Below are 21,344 nucleotides of genomic sequence, written 5' to 3' on the forward strand. Positions count from 1 at the left end.
ATCAATAGATGGAAATCAACCCAGAACTTGACACAGATGACAGAATTAGTAGGCAAGAACATAAAAATTATTATAACCGTATTTCATATATTTAAAATACTAAAAGGAATATTGGGCTGGGCATGGTGGCTCACGCCTGTAATCCCAGCACTTTGGGAAGCCATGGCAGGCAGATCACCTGGGGTCAGGAGTTGGAGATCAGCCTAGCCAACATGGCAAAACCCTGTCTCTACTAAAAATACAAAAAATTAGCTGGGCATGGTGGTGGGTGCCTGTAATCCCAGCTACTTGGGAGGCTGAGGCTGGAGAATCACTTGGACCTGGGAGGCGGAGGTTGCAGTGAGCCAAGATCACGCCACTGCACTCCAGCCTGGGCAACAAGAGCAGAACTCTGTCTCAAAAAAAAAAAAAAAAAAAAGAAAAGAAACATTGAATCTGTTAAGTACAGACATGAAAGGATATATAAAAGACTCAAATCAAACTTGTAGAGATGGAAGCTACAATGCCTGCGATGAAAGATCACTGGATGGGGATAATAGCAGATTAGACATTATGGAAGAAAAGGCTGGTGAACTTGAAGATATATCAATATAAATAGCCCAAAATGAAACACATCGAAAAAATGATGAGAAAAAATAAGCAGAGGATCAGTGAGTTGCTGGAAAATATCAAGTTGCCTAATATCAATGCAATTTGAGTCCCCAAAAGAGATCAGGGGACAAAGTAAGAGAAAAAAAATTTGAAGTAACAATAGCCAAAGGTTTTTCAAGTTTGTTGAAAATTGTAAATCAACAAATCCAGAATCTCAGTAAACCCCAAGCATAAAATATAGGAAAAAAGACACCAATGATCACATAATAAAGTTGCTAAAAAGCAAACAAAAATTAAAATAGGGACAAATGAAAAATCTTAAAAGCAGCCAAGGACCAAAAACAAACAAACAAAAAACAAAAACAAAAACAAAAAAACATGGTAAATATAGAAGAAGAATAAAGATAACAATGATTGCAGATTTCTCATCAATGCAAGCCAGTAGAAAGTGGATTAACATTCTTGAAGTACTGAAAAGGGAAAAAAATCTATCAATGAGTATTCTATAACCAGCAAAAACACCTTTCAAAAATAAAGATAACTTTTCCAAACTACAAATGCTGAAGGAATTAATCACCAGCATACTTTCACTATTAAAAAAAATTTAAAGGAAGCCTTTCAGCAAAGTAAAATGATACCAAATGGAGATCTAGATGCACACAAAGGAATGAAGAGTCTCGGTAATGCTATCTATGTGAGCAAATACAATGATGACTTGCCCAAAGTCAGAAAGTGGTAGAGCTGGGACTTGAGTGTAGGGCTTTTGACACCAAGGTCAATCTTAACCCACTCCACTGCAGCTGCATTTAACACTGCCATTAATTTAAATTAACAAACACTGATTACATTCTTATTCTATACAAAGTTGCTACAACATTGGTAGTGTTGGGGGGGAATCTAAGAGTAAATGAAGTACATGCTCTGCTCTCAAAGGAGCTTATCTTCTATTCGGAGAATCAGAGATAAAAAGGAAAGGGAAGTTTAGGGAAGAGTGTGGGAAGTTCTGAATATGTCCTGAGAGTGCAACTCCACCATCAAAATTAGAATGCTAATAAAGTGAGTCCACTTTCAAATCAAGAGCAGGGCCATTTCATCCATTAAGGATTACAGGTCCAAGAGCCCAAGATCCATGATGGTCTTAAAACAGTACTCATTGATAATTCAAGCTGAGTCTGGCGTTAGAAGATTTAAATAAAAACACAACACCTATTCTTTCATTTGACAAACATTTATTGCCATGGACTGTAAAGAATGCTGATGTAAAAACTGGAACAAGACACGGTGTTACTATGATCAGTATTATCAAGCATCTACAAAGTGGAATAGGCCACATGCAGCTGGTTAGCTCAGAGGAGGGCTAGATCACTGGGGGCTAGCATTCCTGGAAGGTTCTATGAGCTGAGCCTTAAGAAGGATAGACTAGAACAGGCAGTGAAGTAGGATGAACTGGTCCAGGGGGTTCTGAGCACAAGTATGGAAGCAGCAATGTGCATAGGAGGTTGGTGGAAGTGAAGAGAAGGACCCTAGTCTGCCTGTTGAAAAAGGAAAGAAAGGAGATTAGGTTGAAAGAGTAGGCTATGGAGAAGCTTTTAATTTAGAGATTGACAGGGGGCTCAGGCTATTAATAGGGGAAGAAAAGACAAGCTAACGGGTAAATTCTAGAATCAAATCCAAGATTACATATTCATTAGTAACTTTCTTCAACTAACTATAACCAGTTATTAGACAATGTATAATTTATACAGTAAGCAATATGTTTTTTATTCTGCAGGGACAAACAGGAACTCTAAGGAAATTAGATTGGCAGATAAAGTATAAACTGGCAATCTAGTAAACACAAATCATCCCAATGACTCGACTCCATGTTGACTTACAGGCTGAGGTGTTATCCATTCAGTTAGGCCACAGTGGCTATATGATCTTTGATCAATTACTTCCCCTCTCTGTGTCTCAATGTCTTCATCTGAAAAACAGAGCTGTCGTAAACATGTCCTGAAAAAAAAAATGGATGTGAAAATGCTTTGAAAACATAGTTCCTAAACAACTGTTATTTGTTATTATTATAGAGTAATGAGGACTAAGAGACATGATTCCACAACCATTCATCATTTATTATTCTGAATAAGTTTGAAGAGCATATGCTTGATATAAAGAGGGCAAACATACTCAAAGATGACCATTTTTTTTCTGTTATTTTGTACCATTGTCATTGAACCTGCTTTTCTTGCGGTCATTTTATTTATTGATCTTTCCTTTGCTACAGTGTCTTTTCTTGCTTCGTCCGTCTATACAAGATTATAAAATGTACCTCGAATTCAAGTCAAAGAAATGAAAGAGTTGAGGTGTATGGTATGAACATTTATTTAACTATTTATTTATTCAAACTAATTGTTCAATTAAAATATTCCAGAAATTATGCAAATAAGAAAAAATCTACATCCTTAAGGAGCTCACAGTAGGAGGGCCACATAGTCATGTAAATAAATAACACTATCACAAAAGAATGTCAAAAGGACTTTGGAGGAGGGTGCTCCCAGATGCTCTAACAGAAATCAGATTGGCTGGCTGGGAGGCAGGGATGTGGAAGCTTCCAATGCCAGGGACCACTGCAGCAATCTAGTAAGTAGATCATGCTTTGTGCAGAGGGAATGGGATGCCTAAAAGGATCAATACATGACAAGCCATAACATATCCAGGAAACTGCAATAAGATTAGCAATTTCAGAGTATAGGTTCTAAGGGAGTAGTGATGAGTAATAATACAGGATAATGGACATCAGCCAGGTCGGGAGGAGCTGTGCAGAGGAGTATGCAGAATCAGGGGGAAAAAAGTGCAGCAGTGAAGGAATAGATTGCACAATAAGGTGGTGAGATTTTATCTATGATATGTAAGAGAGATTCCAGGTGTGGATGTGTTTACAGCCATTAGATTATTACATATTGAGGAGCCTTTTATCCTATTTGTATTGTGTAGTCCTTTTACTTCTCTTACTGGCCATCCCTACTGAATGTCTTTTGACCATTTCAATGTTAATTACCTTTGTAACAAGAGTAGGATGGGGAAAAAGATCAATTAACTTTGAACATATTACTCTAATAAGCATGTGAACAAGTGAAATAGTTCTACCACTGGTCATCCAAATGAATCATGTGAGGGAGTAGACCAAACAGAAGTGAAGGCAATTTGTGTGCAACAGTGCCCAACAAGGACTAGCTGTTATGTATGTTTTGTGTCTAGCTGCTTTCAACAGAGAAATGATAACATAGGCAGCATTTTCAATCCACTTAATACTCAAAGAACTATTACCAGTAAATCTGGCAGCACCACGTAGGGAAGCAGGAAATTCACTAAAAAATCAGAAACATTGTGAACAGCTCTAGAATGGAATGCTGTAAATAGTCATGAGTTTGGTGTAGAAGCAGAGCAGAGGCAAAGAGAGAGCTTGCAAGTTAGCATCTTACCCAAACCGTGGAGTCCATAAATAATTACTCAGAGAGTGGAAAAACTGGTTTGTTGAAATTTGGAGGACATTAATAATGCTCTGTTTCTCCAGTGATCTCTTCCCACAGGGGAACTGGCAGTGCTTGGCAAGCAGCCTCATTACTCACAACCCTGCTTCTGCTGGGCTGGCAAGATCCGGAGGTATCATTAAACACATATAGTGGGTAGTCTTCCCCAGGCTACTCCAAGAAATGAGGTCCATTCAACAGTCAGTAAACATTTATAGAGTCTATATATAAATTGCTTTTGTTGTAAGAATTTATTGTTCTTTCCCAAACAATGCCCATTTTTTTCCAATACAAGTACACTAAAAGTATGTGCTAGAAAAGAACAGTGAAGGCAGGTGCAGTGGTGTGCACTTGTAACCCCAGCTACTTGAGAGGCTAAGGCAGGAGGATCACTTGAGCCCAGGAGTTTGAGGCTGCAGTGAGCTTTGATCACGCCATGGTACTCTAGCCTGGACAACAGAGTGAGATCCCTATCTCTTAAAAAAATAGAAAAGAACAGTGGAAAGATATTAAATGTGTTCATTTTCCTTCAAAATAAGGGTATAAGAACAACAGATTATTTTTGGTCTTAAAGGGGGCTTAGAGTCTGTGATGGTTCATTTTTTGTGTTAACATGGAGGATGTTATTGGATGAGATTAACATTTAAAACCTGGCATGTGTTTATGGATGAGATTAATATTTAAATCCGTGAATTTTTGAGTAAGTACATTGCTCTCCATAATGTGGGTGAGCCTCATCCAATCAGTTGAAGCCAAATAGAACACAAAGGCTGGCCTCCCTGAGCAAGCAAGAATTCCCCAGCACACTGCCTTCCAGCTTTATCTGCGCCACTGGCTCTCTTGGGTCGCTACCTTGTCAGCCACTCTGCAGATTTTGGACTTGCCAGTCTCTATAATCACATGAACAATTCCTTATAATAATCTCTTTCTATCTGTATATATTCACATCTTATTGGTTCTGCTTCTCTGGAGAACCTTGACTAATATCAAACCCAATGCTACTCTGTTTAACAACATGCTATTTAACACAGAATCATTGAATCAAAATCCTTTTCTTATTGACAGGGAATACAAACAGGAATTGAACACTGTTCTAGACCTGGAGAAACTGAGATCAACTGGGATTAAATGGTATTTGGATAAATCCGGTGTTTCTTTTTTACCTCCTTAAAATTTGGCAGGTCCAACTGGATTGTATTGCGTGAGACAAACAGCCTTAATTCCATTACCTTATGAATTTTCCCATTCTACCCATTGATGTATTGACCGTAGTTCTTTACTCTTGTGCACACATTTGGAATTCCAGAAATGCAAGACCCACTTACATATTAGGGCCAAGACTCAACAGGAGCCTGAGTCTTGTGGTTGTCACCTCTTGCCACTCTAGCACTATTCCATTCTGGACAATTTCCTCACTATCTCCTTGTCCACAGAGATTTCACTTGAGACTCAGGATTCATATTGAGGTGGCCTGAGTCATACAATGTTTTCAACCACTATTTATATTTCAACACATACAGTGTTTATTGTATGCCAGGCATTGTCATAAGCACTTTTATAGAATGTATTCATTACTCATAAGAACTCTAGGAGGTATGTTCTATTATTAGCATCCATAACATAATAGAAATTATATTTAATCTCTAAATGAGTATAGAGATTTAAAGACAATTTAAAGAGATTTAAAAAGCCAATTTTTAGCTGACCTCATAGCAGCATTGAGATTTGAATCCAGGCAGTCTGGCTCCAAATTCAGTTGTAACCACAATACTCTGTTGTCTTTCTACTTGCTTTAAGGAAAACAAGAAAATATCCCTGAATTGTCTGCCTCTGGCCCAGGAAATGTTCAGCACTGACTTCTCATATTTGTTATATTCTCATATATATCTTCTCATATTGTTATTTAAAATATTACCAAAAGATGAGGATGTTGGTGGCATCTCTCTTGTTTCCACTTGGCTCTCTACCCCCTGAAGGCCTCTAAAACCCCCTACTAGATCCATTTGGTCCCCACTTGCAGGTTCAGCTCATCTTGATTCAGAGATGAACTGATCCCCAAAAAGTGTGTTAGGAACTATAGGGTCAAACAAAGCTCATTGACTTGGAATCAAGCCAACTTACTGCTAGTTCTGCTGTGTTGCCCAGGCTGGAGTGCAGTGGCGCCATCTCGGCTCACTGCAAGTGCCGCCTCCCGAGTTCACGCCATTCTCCTGCCTCAGCCTCCCGAGTAGCTGGGACTACAGGCGCCCGCCACCACGCCCGGCTAATTTTTTACATTTTTAGTAGAGACGGGGTTTCACCGTGTTAGCTAGGATGGTTTTGATCTGCTGACCTTGTGATCCGCCTGTCTCGGCCTCCCAGAGTGCTGGGATTACAGGCGTGAGCCACCGTGCCCGGCCTCTTTCCTGCCTTTCAGCTCTGCTCCTCTCAATTCCCCAATAACACAATCCCTGGTCTCCTAAGTGTGGGCCCCAGGATAGTCTGCAAACTCATCACCTTCTAAGGGGGACTGCTTTCATTGAGTGGTCCCAAGCTGGCACTAGAGGCCAGTGTTGCAATGTTTTCAGTCTTTTCAAAAGAAATAGAAATCTTTATTATCTTGTGAAATCGCTTAATTTGGAGTTGGCTCCAATTACTTTTGAAACACTCCATGGGCCAAAAAGCACTTGTGTTTATGGTCAACAATTAGTGACCCTCAAAGAGGCTCTCTGGACTGAGTGTAGTGGCTGATGCCTGTAATCCCAGCACCTTGGGAGGCCAAAGTTGGAGGATCACTTGAGCCCAGGACTTGGAGACCAGCCTGGGCAACATAGCAAGACCCCGTCTCTACAAAATTTAAAAAATTAGCTGAGTGTAGTGGCGTGGGTCTGCGGTCCCAGCTACTTGGGAGGCTGAAGTGAGAGGATTGCTTAACCCAGAATGTTGAGGCTTCAGTGAGCCATATTCTTGGCCCTGCACTCCAGTGTAAGTGATAGAATGAGACTCTGCCTCAAGAATAAAAAAATTTAAAAAAGAAGATTTCTAAGCTTCTTCCCAACGTTTCTGACACACTGTGACTCTGACCTCTGCCCACATTTCTACATGGCTAATTTTTAAATAAGATCAATGGCTGATCCTAGGTCAGCAAGAACCACAAGGTCAGGAGTGTTCTTTCTTTGAAGTTCCAGGTTAATCAGATTCTCTTTAGGAAAAAGAACAATACTTCTCTTTAGGTAAGGTATCTACCAGAGCAGCCCCCTCTCCCACCCGAAAGTCACCTGAATACAGCTGTTTCCTGTGCCTCTTTCTGCTACAAATCTCTGCAGCATGTTTTGTTTTATGCATCAAAACTAGATCGACCTCTGCATTCTGATCATTTCCCCATGGTGTTGTCTTTTTCCAAACTTTCTGTTTTCATTAACTTAAAAAGTCTATGATGCTATCAAACTGATTAAGCTCATTCCAATCAAGCACCACATGCTGAAGCTAGTGAATTACATTGCCAGTTGGGCTTTAAAAAGAACAGGTTTGAATGTACATCCTGATGTATTATATAATATATTGTGAATATGGATTGCGTTGAAGCTATAATTATGAGGGATTTAATACATTCGGGCCTACATTCAACCCCGATGTACACATACTTATACATATGTAAAATGTTTGGCCCCTTAACTTAGCGTTGCTGACAGTTGTGGGAAAGTTTCTAGAGTTGTCAGTCACAAGGTCCTGTGAGAATCTGATCTAAGCAACTCAGCCTTCCCTCAAGAAAAAAACACTCATAAGCAAACAATTTCCCAAAGTTTGTGCACAGACCCTTAGGCATACCTGGACCCCACGTGAGAACTCCTGCTATGTCAGTGAGGGTGGTCAGACCCCAAAGTAAACTTAGATACTTCCTCTTTACCCCTTTTTTTCTGCTTTAAAAAATCTCAGCGATTCTTTCCTGCCTTTTTTTTTTTTTTTTTTGAGAGGGGGTCTCGCTGTGTTGCCCAGGCTGGAGTGCAGTGGCGTGATCTCGGCTCACTGCAAGTGCTGCCTTTCGAGTTCACGCCATTCTCCTGCCTCAGCCTCCCGAGTAGCTGGGACTACAGGCGCCCGCCACCACGCCCGGCTAATTTTTTACATTTTTAGTAGAGACGGGGTTTCACCGTGTTAGCTAGGATGGTCTTGATCTCCTGACCTTGTGATCCGCCCGTCTCGGCCTCCCAGAGTGCTGGGATTACAGGCGGAAATCTGTCCACCAGATGGCGCGCAAGAGATTCCAGTGTAACAAAACAACTACAGAAAAATTACAAAGCGAAATTTGCCCCGTGGAAGAATAAATAGAACTATGACTTCTATTTCACGTGTACTTTTATGTTCTATTAAGCACCTAACAGTTACATTCTCCAAACCCCTGGACTCTGGGTGTGATGTTCAGACAGGGAGGCACACAAGTTTCCACACCCGGCCTCCCTCCCCTTCGACCACCCGTAATCTCCGAAGACAGGGCACCGCCCAGTGAGACTAGGAAAGAACTGGCTATTGGTGAGATGTGCTCTCGGGAGGAAATTCCTCCATTTGAATGAAGGGCTGATTCTTACCTGAGTTCCCTCCCAACTCGGTGTCCTTGGGAAGGGTGGTCTCTCCTGTCCTAGATTCTGCGGCACTGCTCTCTCCCTATCTGCTCATTTTCTGTGTAATTTGATCAGAAATATTTATTTTTTTATGTGCAAGCTCTTCCAACTGTTTATAGCTTTTCACATTTTTTTCTGAATATAATAAGCTCGTTACAAGAAATGCGAATAGATTAAAAATTTAGAAAAAGTATAATTCCTCTATAATTCAACTCTTGGAGGTAACTACTGTTAAGTTTGGTGTATATGCATCTAGAACAGGGTTTCTTAATCTCAGACCTGTTGGTATTTGCGGCCAGCAAATTCTTTGGAAAGCTGCCCTGTGGATTGTAGAATGATTAGCAGCAACCCTGGCCTCTGCCCACTAGAGGCCAGTAGTAGCCTCACCACCACCACCACCACCACCACCACCACCACCACCCACCACCACCACCACCACCACCACCACCACCACCACCGCCTAGTTGTGACAACCAGTAATATATCCAGACATTGCCAAATGGTTTCATATTACACATACTTTCGGGCAACTGACTTTTCAACTTACATTTTTTGTTGTTGTTGTATCTTAACAATAGATTTTGGTCATCTTTCCATTTCAGAACATCTGGACCGATTACATTCTTCAATCTATTGTATCATGATTTATTTAACCTGGTATCTTCTATGGATGATCATTTGGATCATTTTTAATTTTCTTACTTTTACAAATGTAGCTTGGTGAAAAAAACATATTTAAAACCCAAACTGACTGCAGCCACTTGTAAGGGAAGAAGAAAGGCATATTTCATAGCAGAGGGAAAACAAGTATCCATATTGCTTCCTTTTACTTATAAATCTTGGTGAGTAAAAGAGAAAAGGAAGTCTGAAATGTGGAAACCTCCACCCATTTTTTGTACTGTTAAAGCTTGAGGCCAAATTAATGGTCCCTCCAGTAGTCTAGATGTTATCAAAGCTTTAGAAATGCAAAGAAGGTCCAGGAATGGGGAGGGTTAGAAAGCGGAATTGTTCTGCATACCGAGAGACAAAGTAGCAAACGGAAGGAGCGTGTGTTTGCCTGTTTCTGCTTGCCAGGGTAATTTTACAAAGCCCCTGATTGTGAGGCCTGCAGCTCTCCAGAAAGATACTTTGACAAAACAGGATAGAGCACATCCCCCATGCCTCTTGCCTCAGTCACTATATTCCTTAAAATTTAAGTGACCCTAGCTTTTTCCGCGGTATCTGTAGGGGGGTCCATACGGCGTTGTTCTGGATTCCCGTCGTAACTTAAAGGGAAACTTTCACAATGTCCGGAGCCTTTGATGTCCTGCAAATGAAGGAGGAGGATGTCCTTAAGTTCCTTGCAGCAGGAACCCACTTAGGTGGCACCAATCTTGACTTCCAGATGGAACAGTACATCTATAAAAGGAAAAGTGATGGCATCTGTATCATAAATCTGAAGAGGACCTGGGAGAAGCTTCTGCTGGCAGCTCGTGCTATTGTTGCCATTGAAAACCCTGCTGATGTCAGTGTTATATCCTCCAGGAATACTGGCCAGAGGGCTGTGCTGAAGTTTGCTGCTGCCACTGGAGCTACTCCAATTGCTGGCCGCTTCACTCCTGGAACCTTTACTAACCAGAACCAGGCAGCCTTCCGGGAGCCACGGCTTCTTGTGGTTACTGACCCCAGGGCTGACCACCAGCCTCTCACGGAGGCATCTTATGTTAACCTACCTACCATCGCGCTGTGTAACACAGATTCTCCTCTGCGCTATGTGGACGTTGCCATCCCATGCAACAACAAGGGAGCTCACTCAGTGGGTTTGATGTGGTGGATGCTGGCTCAGGAAGTTCTGCGCATGCGTGGCACCATTTCCCATGAACACCCATGGGAGGTCATGCCTGATCTCTACTTCTACAGAGATCCTGAAGAGATTGAAAAAGAAGAGCAGGCTGCTGCTGAAAAGGCAGTGACCAAGGAGGAATTTCAGGGTGAATGGACTGCTCCAGCTCCTGAGTTCACTGCTACTCAGCCTGAGGTTGCAGACTGGTCTGAAGGTGTGCACGTGGCCTCTGTGCCTATTCAGCAGTTCCCTACTGAAGACTGGAGCGCTCAGCCTGCCACGGAAGACTGGTCTGCAGCTCCCACTGCTCAGGCCACTGAATGGGTAGGAGCAACCACTGACTGGTCTTAAGCTGTTCTTGAATAGGCTCTTAAGCAACATGGAAAAATGGTCGATGGAAAATAAACATCAGTTTCTAAAAAAAAAAAAAAAAAAATTTACGTGACCCTAGTCCTTGGCTTCTCTTACACACGATAACATCTCACGGGGTTAGTCATTATGCTTCTATTACCTATAACCAAATGTACTTTAGTAAACTATAATCAAATGTACTCTTGCACCCAAACTTAGATGGGATTTTGCATATACTGAACCTCTACCACCTACCTACCAATGGGTTGAAACACTGCTTTAGGGTCCGACAGACCTCTCTGAAAGACTCCTCCCGGGCTATGGGCCTCAGTCTATAGTCCTCAGTAAGAACTGTGAATAAAACTTATTTTAATTCTCTAAAAGTTTGATTTTTTTCCCCCTTGGGTATTTTGACTGTCCCTAAATAGTCCATGGGAAAGCAAATCCTGAAAACAGAGAACTGATAAAATTTCAGGAAATGCCTGAGGTGGAGAGAGAAGGTCAAGTGACAAGCAGTATACCAGAGCCCATGGACAAATGTGGCCAGTGAGAAATTCTTCATGGGAAAGAGGACAAGAGGACAAAGGGCCTTTATGTATGAGAAAGTCTAATATTAATCTTTGAACGAGTCAGTTTGTGTGGTTGTAAAAAATCCACATTCAGATGGCTTGGGAGGTGTTTTTGTTGTTCTGCTTTGTCTTGAAAAGATAGAATGGTAAGGAAAGGGGATTGAATTTCACACGTACATTGGTTCAAGTCAAAAAGACAAGACAGGCTAAAAGAGGTGAGATGCAAGTGGGCTTGAGACAGAACCAGAGCTCTTAGCAAGATAGAAAGAACTGTGAGAAAATAAAACTACCATAACTCACAGAAATCACAGGGAGGGCAATGTACATCCCACAGGGTTATGATTCCCAGGTGAACTTCATTTAAATCTCAAGGCGTAGGGTGACTGTTGGCTACTGACTCACGCAAATGGCACTGCTATGACATCCTTTCTGAATGTATGCCTTTACGTTTTTGTACAACTTTTTTTTTTTTTTTTTTTGAGACGGAGTCTTGCTCTGTCGCAATTCATAAGTATTTATTGACTTTCTACCATCCGCAAATGTAGCAATGAGAAAGCTAGTCAATTGTATGAGATCCATAAAGATGATGTTTGCATTCTTTTAGTTAAATTGCCGAGTCAAAAAACATGATAACTTAAAAATTCGGAAAGCCATTTCAAAATGTTCTTTCTTATCTGGAGATTTGATTTTCATCCAGGCGTTGCTTTTATATTTTATATTTACTAATGGTGTGATGTGTTTCTCTATATTTAATTCTTATCCATCAAAATTGTATGTTGATGTATCATGTGAATCCCTTAATGATTTTTTCCCCAAAACATCCAACTAGTGTTTTAGAGCCACAATTTATCCAGTAGTTCAACCTTCCACCACTGATTTGTAATGCTTCCCTCATGATATTTTAACTTCTCTGTTTTAGAATCTGCTTCTGAGCTATTCTTTTTATTTCATTGAATTGCCTATCTTTTCTTATGCCAGAACCACAATTATTGTTTTAGCTATTATAGCTTTATGACTAACTTAACACCTGCTAAAGCAAGTACTTCCTCTTTCAGGAATAAGACAAGAATGTCTGCTCTCACCACTTCTATTCAGCAATGTGCTGGAAGGGCAAGTAGGCAATAAAATAAAATAAAATGCATCTAGATTGGAAAGGAAAAAAGTAAAACTAACTCTATTTGCAGATGACATGATCTTGCATATGGAAAATACTAAGAAATTTACTTAAACTATTAGAAGTAATAAATGAGTTCAGAAAATTTGTAAGATTTAAGATTAATACACAAAATGGGCCAGGTATATTAGCTTATGCCTGTAATCCCAGAGCTTTGGAAGGCCAAGGCAGGATGATCTCTTGAGGCCACAAATTTGAGAGCAGCCTGGGCAACAGCGAGCTTATGTCTCTAAAAAAAAAAAAGAAATAAAAATAAAAAGATTAATACACAAAATGAATTGTACTTCTACATGCTTTATTAAAAATCTGAAAAAATTAGAAAATAATTTCATTGAGAGCAGCATCAAGAAAATAGGAATTATAAAATAGAAATAGGAATAAATTTAGTAAGAGAAAAGTAAGTCATTTTTGTTTTTTTTTTATTGTTGTTGTTTTAGAGACAGAGTCTCTCTCTGTCACCCAGGCTGGAGCACAGTGGCATGATCATAACTCACTGCAGCCTTGAACTGTGCAGCTCAAGTGATCCTCCAGCCCCAGCCTCCCAAAGTAGGGTAAATCTTGTACTCTAGAAATTAGAAAACATTGTTGAAAGAACTTAAAGAAGATCCAAATAAATGGAAAGACATACATGCTCATGGATCAGAAGACTAGATACTGTTAAGATGACAATTCTGCCTAAATTGATTTATAGATTCAACACAATCCCTAAAAATCCCAGCTGGCTTGTGTGCAAAAATTGACAAACTAAACACAAAATTCATGTACAAATGTGAGGTACCCAGAATAGCCAAAATAATCTTGAAAAAAATGAAAAAGTTATAGGATCCCCACTTCCTGATTTTAAAACATATTACAGAACTATAGTAATTAAGACAGTGTGGTGCTGGCATAAAGATAGACTTATAAATCAATAGTGCAGAATCGAGAGTCCAGATATAACCCCTTAAAATTATGGTCAATTGATTTTCAACAAGGGAGTCAAGACAGTTCAATGAGAGAAAGAATAATCTTTTCAAAAATTGATGCTGGAACTGCTGGGTACCTACGTGTAAAAGAACAAAGTTGGACCCTTCCTCATACCATTTATAAAAATTTATTAAAATGGACCAGAGATCTAAATTTAAGAGCTAAAACTATAAAACTCTTAGGAGTAAATCTTTGTGACTTTGGTGTAGGCAAACTCTTCTTACATACAACACTCAAAATATAAGCACCAACAACAACAAAAATAAATTAGACTTCTTTAAATAAAAAAATTTGTGTTTCGAAGAATATCATCAAGAAAGTAAAAAGATAGCTTATGTAATGGGAGAAAATATTTACAAATCATAGTTTGTAAGGGATGGTAGCGAATTCTTGTCATTTTTTGTTGTCTCGGCATCCATTTTAAATACTAGTTGGGCTTTTTTGTACCAGGTGGCTCTCCATTCCTATTGGTGTGCTGCCCTCCTCCCTCTAGGACCTGTGAGTAATACGCTGCTTCTGCTACTTCATGCATTTTGTTGTGCTGCCTCTTACATGGCTCACCTGACTGACACACCCAAATCTAACTTTTTTACTAGCCAGGGATCTCCTAGACAGTGGCCATCTTGGTAGGAATAAACTGGACACAGATCAGACAGCAACAAATGCATCTGCCAGGATAAAGAAGTATCTCATGAAAGATACACTGTAAGCAGCCATGACCAAATTCCCTAAAGCCCAGGGCTAGAGTTTATATAGTCTCTATCCTAAGAGAGACGTCAAGACTAAACTAGAAGGCCCTGGCATGGTGGCTCATGCCTGTAATCCCACTACTTTAGGAGGCTGAGTAGGGTAGATTGCTTGACCCCAGGAGTTTAAGACCAGCCTGGGCAACATGGTGAAACTCTGTCTCTACTAAAAATACAAAAATTAGCCACCTGTGGTGGAGCACACCTGTAATCCCAGCTACTTGGGAGGCTGAAGCAGGAGGATGTCTTGAGACTGGGAGGTTGAGGCTGCAGTGAGCCATGATCACACCACTGCACTCCAGCCTGGGCGACAGAGTGAGACCCTGTCTAAAAAAAAAAAAAAAAAAGAAGGCTAATTTAGAGGAAAACATATAATGAAATAATAGTTCATTACCTGTATCCATAGCACATAATGAACCCTTACTACTCAACAATACAAGAATAAATAACCCAATTTGGAGATGAGACCTAGATTCCCTTAGATAGCCTGTCTTGCCCTCTCTTCTGTCCAGTGCTGCCAGATTTCTGACCAGCAATGCAGTGTGGTCAAGTGAGAATGTCAAGAGCTGTTGTAGAAGCAGAAATCTAGTTGAAGCTACTTTATCTAATGTTTACTCATGAAATCTTACCTGCCTGGCCCTAACCTCATGGAAAAATTGATCACCTGCGTTTTGGTGCCCCTCTATCTCATTCACACATCTCTTGAGGCATCTGTAGCATTTTCTTATACATTCTTATTCACAGCCTATATTTTTCTTAGCAGCCTGATAACCATTAACATGTGTCTTTATCACCTGGCACAGCTCCTGGCACTAAGGGGAAGCTCAAGGAACATTTGTGGAATGAAAATCTTTATAAATGAAGTACCGTAGGCCAGAAAAGAGTTGGATGGAAAGCCTAAGAGGGTCTAGAACCTTGAAGGAGACACACCAATAGAGAGGGGCAGTTGGAAGTGGGGATGGTAGACTGGCTCCAAGGACCAGGAGAAAGGTTTATTAGGCAGAACATATGTTCAGGCAAACAACAGGTGCTGATCCAAACAAATAGTTGGCATCATGAGGGCTCAGCAAAAAGTACAGGGTGTCTCTAGAAGAGGAGAGTGTAGTTCCCAGGAGTTGGCGAACAGGCGCTAGTCAGGGATGCAGGCAGGTGGCTGGCGTGGGAAGATGTGATGGCAGGAAGTATCAACTTACCATCCCCAGCATCTAGCAGGTGCCTAACAAAAATGTTTGAGTGAATCAATGGTCCCTGCCCTCCAGAGGATTACAGTCTGGTTAAGGAACAAGGCTATGATACATAATCTTTGAAATTAAGAGCTGTTAAGAGGAAGTCCCTCAGATAACAACTGGATGAATATGTCCTGAATTCTCTCCTTGCAGCCAAACCAAAAGTTTCCTGCAAAGCTTTATGATACTTAAGTGATTTTGAGGAAAATACCAATGATAACATAAAATTCTTAAAAGTTTTCAGGTCACCTTTTTCCTGTTTCATTTCATGTCCTTCCTCATCTACACAGTCATGTATTTTAGTTTGTTATTTCTTTCTTCTTTTAGAAACGTGATCTCACTGGTTGGGCACGGTGGCTCACACCTGTAATTCCAGCACTTTGGGAGGCCGAGGAGGGTGGATCACTTGAGGTCAGGAGTTCGAGATCAGCTTGGCCAACATGGTGAAACCCCGTCTCTATTAAAAATAAAAAAATGAAAAATAAAAAAAAATTAGCCAGGCGTGGTGGTGGGCATTTGTAATCCCAGTTACTCGGGAGGCTGAGGCAGGAGAATTGCTTGAACCTGGGAGGTGGAGTTTGCAGTGAGCCGAGATCACACCATTGTACCCCAGCCTGGAAACAAGAGTGAAACTCCATCTAAAAAAAAAAAAAAAGAAGAAGAAGAAAAGAAAAGAAAAGAAAAACAAAAACAAAAAAAGAAACATGGTCTCACTATGTCACCCAGGCTGGAGTACACAGACACCATCATGGTGCACTATAGCCTTGAACTCCTGGGCTTAAAGGATCCTCCCATCTCAGCCTCCAGAGTAGCTGGGATTACAGGTGTGCAATACTGCACCTGGTTCTGTGGTTTCTTAAATGTACTTGTTATAAGCCCTGAAGAATGAAGCCCATTTTGCACAACAGCACAATTTAGTTTTAGCTTTTTTTTTTAAATTATTTTCAGGCCAGTAGGGGAGATTATTTCCTTCAAGCCAACTGAGACCAGTAAGTGTGTAGAACAGAGAACATTACTAAAAGAATTTGAGACTCCCTCATTCCCTTTCAATCTTTTCAATGCAAGTATGGTAACACATTGGGGACAGCTAGGTCAATGATTCATTTAAAGGCAAAAATGACTCTGCAGAATTCAAAATCCCTAGGCCAAGGATGACATTAAACAGAGAAAACCAATCATGCATATTTTACACATTGATCTCTAGGGTAGAAATCAAAGAAACTCCCGTGCCACCCCCAGATTTGTTTTATGGTCTACAATTTGGTTATGATAGATTTCTTCCACTTATAGTCACACAGTAGCCCCTAGAGAAATGGTCTATGAGAAAACAGTCTTCCTTTGTGAGAGTAAATATATGAAAAGCCTTGCAGTCTCCCTGCTAATAGTGCCTGCAGGTCTCCAGCAATTATATTCTCTACTTTGGGATGTGTAGATTAAATGAAAGGTTCGTATGTTATGGTAGTGGGGCCAGATATCTAAAGAGACAACATGCATCTATTAGAAAGGGTATGAGCATCAAGCCTTACTGTAGTGTATTAAAGAACCAGCTAAGGAAGGCCAGGCTTGGCGGCTCATGCCTGTAATCCCAGCACTTTGGGAGGCTGAGGTGGGCAGATCACTTGAGTTCAGGAGTTCAAGATCAGCCTGGGCAACATAGTGAAACCCTGTCTCTACCAAAAATACAAAAAATTAGCCAGGCACGGTGGCACAGACTGTAATCCCAGCTACTCAGGAGGCTGAGGTGGGAGGCCTGCTTGAGCCTGGGAGGTAGAGGTTGCAGTGAGCCGAGATTGGGCCACTGCACGCCAATCTGGGTGACAGAGTGAGACCTTGTCTCAAAAAAAAAAAAAAAAGAACCAGCTCAGGAAGAAAAGGAAATGTTCTCGTATAGCTACACTTCCACAGCTATAGTTGTGAGCCTACAGTCACAGCTCACTGCAGCCTCAAGCTCCCGGGCTCAGGTCATCATCCCACCTCAGCATGCTGATTAGCTGGGACTACAGGAGTGTGCCATCACGCCCGACTAATTTTTGTATTTTTTGCAGAGGTGAGGTTTCGCCATGTTGCCCAGGCTGGTCTCAAACTCCTGGGCTCAGGCAATTCTCCTGCCTTGGCCTCCCAAAGTGTTAGGATTACTGGTGTGACCCACTGTGCTTGGTGAAAACTTAAAGTTTTATCTATAATTCACACCCACTAGAATGGCCAAAATGAAAGTGCTGAAGAAGATGTAAGGCAACTGAAACTCTCAGACATTATTGGGGGAATATAAATTGCATGACCACTTCAGAAAACTGTTAGGCAGTATCTTCCAAAGATGAGCATACATAGGCCCTATGACATAGCATTTCCACACTTAGGTATATGCCTAGCAGAAATGCATTATATATTTACCAAATTTCACATAGTAGGAAGTCCATGGCAGCACTATTCAAAAAAGCCTCAAACTAGAAATAATACAAATGTCCAACAGAAGTAGAATGGATAAATAGATAGTGGTATCTTCATAATGGGATTCCACACAACAATAACAAAAAATAAATTACAACCTCACGTAACAATAAAAATGAATCTCACAATGTTGAGTGAAAAAGGCAAATGAAGGAGTTATGTATGTTGCCATTTATATAAAATTCAAAAACAGACAAATACAACAACTAATGTATGGTGTTATAAATCAGGACACTTGTTACCCTTGGGAGGGGGCAGTGACTGGAAAGGGCATGAGGTGGGCCTCTGGGATGATATTAATGTTCTGTTTCTTCATCTATATTTTGGGTACACGGATATGTTCTCTTTGGGAAAATTCAGTGAGCCGTGCACCTGTGATTAGTGTGCTTTTCTCTATGTACTTTTACTTCAATAGAAAATTTACATAAAATGGTTTAATATAATTATAGTCTGTATGTTTACTAGGCAGTTTTATGTAATTATAGCCCAGGATCATATTTGCAATAATAATCCAAATCTCAATCCTTCATGCTGCCCATAACTGCTGATGAGTAGGCTTTTATTTTTTCAGTGTTCAATTCTCCAGCTATATCTGAGAATTCCCAGAAAATACATAATTTTGGGGAACCATCAGTTTTTGGTGATCTCTTCGTCATGTATAATTAGGGGCTCTGTGGACCCTCTCCTCTGTTGTCCACTGTTACTTTCATCATTTCCGGTGCTGGCCTTGCCACTGCTGTCCTTCTCTTGACATCTCTTTCTCTCTCCCAGTCTCCCTTGCCCTCTTCTCTCTGGCCAGTACATCCACATGTCCACTTCTTTCAGAGAGGACTCCCTCAGCTCTGCCATGTGAGCTTTTAGATACAATTCTAGCATTTCTACCACTGCCTTACCCTCCCAGAGCTCACAGGTACCCTGGGACCAAAGGGGGACTGCATGGAAGGGTAGCAAGTACCACTGGGCATTATGCCTGGAGCTCCTGCTCCTCTGACTCCAGACGCTACTGCTCAGTTGACCCACTCTAGATACGTTTCTTTATTCCTGGTCATCTGCTCTCGGGGGACCAGTTGAGAGTCCCTGGTGTCCTGCATCCCTCAGGGTTTTCCAGTTCTTTAGATAGCTCAGTAGTCCTCTGAACCTCAATTACAGACAAGGCTCTAGTCCTTTCCAACCAGCAAATACATCAGCTGAGCCTCTTGTACCCAGGACTTTACCAGTTTTGGAACTCAAAGTCCCACAAGCCCCTCAGTCCCAGGCAAATCAGGATGATTGGTCACCCTGCTAATCTGGCTTCTCGGTCCCAGAATGGGCCCCACTAGAGACAGCTGGACATCTACTTCATTTTTCCCAAATCTCCATGGCAGTTAGGAGGCTTATATGCCCAGAGCACACACAGGACCTTCAGGAACAGTGTTGCTCATGTCCACATGCAAGTCTATTGGTAAGGCCTGGGCAAGCAAATTAAGAAACTGAGAATTAAAAAAAAAAAAAAAAAAAAGAACTTGGACCCACAATCATTTGAAGATTCTAACCTAAATATGTCAAACCTAATTCTTCCTGCCAACATATCTAGCCAACACATCTAACATTTCTAGCCAGTTCTTGTCTTCTGGCTTTCCAGGTTAGGTCTTTACATAAAGACAGGGCTCACAGGGAAGTCAGCCCTATGATAAGGATTATCAGAGATCAGCAACAGAGGGAGGTAACTGGACACTGAATATCCTGGAGATTCATCAAGGAGAGAGCCCAGTTCTTTAGAATGGGTGTCAACCAAGGAGAGAAAATTCTCATTCTAATGGGCTGCAGAGTGAAGTAAATAAGAGATTGATCTGGTAAAATTGCATTCAAGTTGGAAATTTGTTTTGTCATTAAAGCAGAATAATAATGAAATACTAGCTAGCCTGTTGTTTTTAGATAACACTCTGTGAGTAGTGTTGATCTTACTGGTCCTTAGACATGTTCAGAACAGTCTGAGGTGAAAGTGCTCTTCACCAAAAATAAACCAAAATAAAAATATGATAAAATACTGCTATGTTAAATGTTCACCAAAAGAATACATTAGTGCTCACACTAGATTTAGTATAAGTAAATGGTAAACAATTATAGATAGAACTGAGAACATTTTCCCATTAACTTTTTTTTCCCTGGAGAAATGCCATTATTTGATTCAAATTCAGTTAAAAAAAAATTCTGGTTTACAGAATAAGTAGAGGCTGAGTTTGAGAACTACTGCTTTAAGGAACAAGACTCCTTAGGATTTGTACTTGGGTTTGCTTCAGATCTGTCTGTCTTCTTAAGCTAATAGAATACTTCCTACCACAGTCTTGGTTTTGCTCTTAATTTACCTTACAAATTCTATTATTTATACAGTTCAAAGAGGAATCAGATGGCCAATTTATTGAGGTTTTGCTCTGTGGAACAAAAGCCAGTTTCCCCTTCCTCAACATGGTCAGGCTTACTTCTTATCCTCATACTTCTAGTATTCCCGGGTGATGACAGAGGGCTTCTGGGTGACTGTGTATACTTGCTGCAATGCAGAGCCCAGGGATGTGGTCCCATAGCCAACAAGCCTCATTCAGCAACTAAGGAGGTGATTTATTGGCTGGGGGAGAGGGATGAAGAACAGCCAGTTGCAAATGAGTGTCCTGTGACTCTAAAGGACGATGTTGTTGGTAAACAGCCATTAAGGTCATCCTGTTGGCTAGCTTGGCTTACCAGCTGGAGGGCTGCTGTGCCTAGAGCTTAGCAAGCTCAGTTACAACTCTTTTGCAGTGGGAGAGGCTTCAGTGAGAAGGGCTGATGGTATCTTACTGTATTTCAGTGTGATATGGTGTTGCCAACAGGTCCTACCTAAAACTGTGGGGCCTGGCAAAGCATCCCACTATTGGCCCTGGTAAGCCTTCTCCACTGTGTCCATCTCCCAACACCTAGCCTGCTCTCTCTAAATTGCTTTGACTTATGAAGTGCAGCCTTGGCCCAATTCATAACTACTTCTTTTTCAATTTCCTCAGGAGCAAAATTATCTCACAATGCAGTTGTTGACCAAATGAGGTAACACAACCAGGCGTGGTGGCTCATGCCTATAATCCTAACACTTTGGGAGGCCAAGATAGGAGGATGCTTGAGGTCAGGAGTTGGAGACCAGCCGGGGCAACACAGCGAGACTTCATCTCTACTAAAAATAAAAAAAATTATCTAGGCATAGTGGTGCACACCTGTGGTCCCAGCTACTCAGGAGGCTGAGGCAGGAGGATCAATTGAGCCCAGGAGTTCAAGGCTGCAGTGAGCCATTATCATGCCATTGCACTTCATCCTGGAGGACAGAATGGGACCCTGTCTCCAAA

At 41.0% G+C, this 21,344-nt stretch overlaps 1 protein-coding gene across 1 annotated transcript; it reads left to right on the top strand.

The window, feature by feature from the left end:
* The first annotated feature begins 9,920 nt into the window (after positions 1-9,920).
* LOC116469519 (small ribosomal subunit protein uS2-like) lies at positions 9,921-10,905 on the top strand. Its single transcript, XM_032755613.2, has one exon. The coding sequence runs from the start codon at positions 9,984-9,986 to the stop codon at positions 10,869-10,871; it is 888 nt and encodes a 295-aa protein (XP_032611504.1). The 5' UTR covers positions 9,921-9,983; the 3' UTR covers positions 10,872-10,905.
* Positions 10,906-21,344: the final 10,439 nt, after the last annotated feature.

This window comes from Hylobates moloch, unplaced genomic scaffold, assembly GCF_009828535.3.
Source record: "Hylobates moloch isolate HMO894 unplaced genomic scaffold, HMol_V3 SCAFFOLD_5, whole genome shotgun sequence".
Classification (NCBI taxonomy): domain Eukaryota; kingdom Metazoa; phylum Chordata; class Mammalia; order Primates; family Hylobatidae; genus Hylobates; species Hylobates moloch.

Bases quoted from the DNA above. Each gene is read 5' to 3' on its own strand.
- LOC116469519 (XM_032755613.2), top strand. From the start codon at position 9,984: ATGTCCGGAGCCTTTGATGTCCTGCAAATGAAGGAGGAGGATGTCCTT.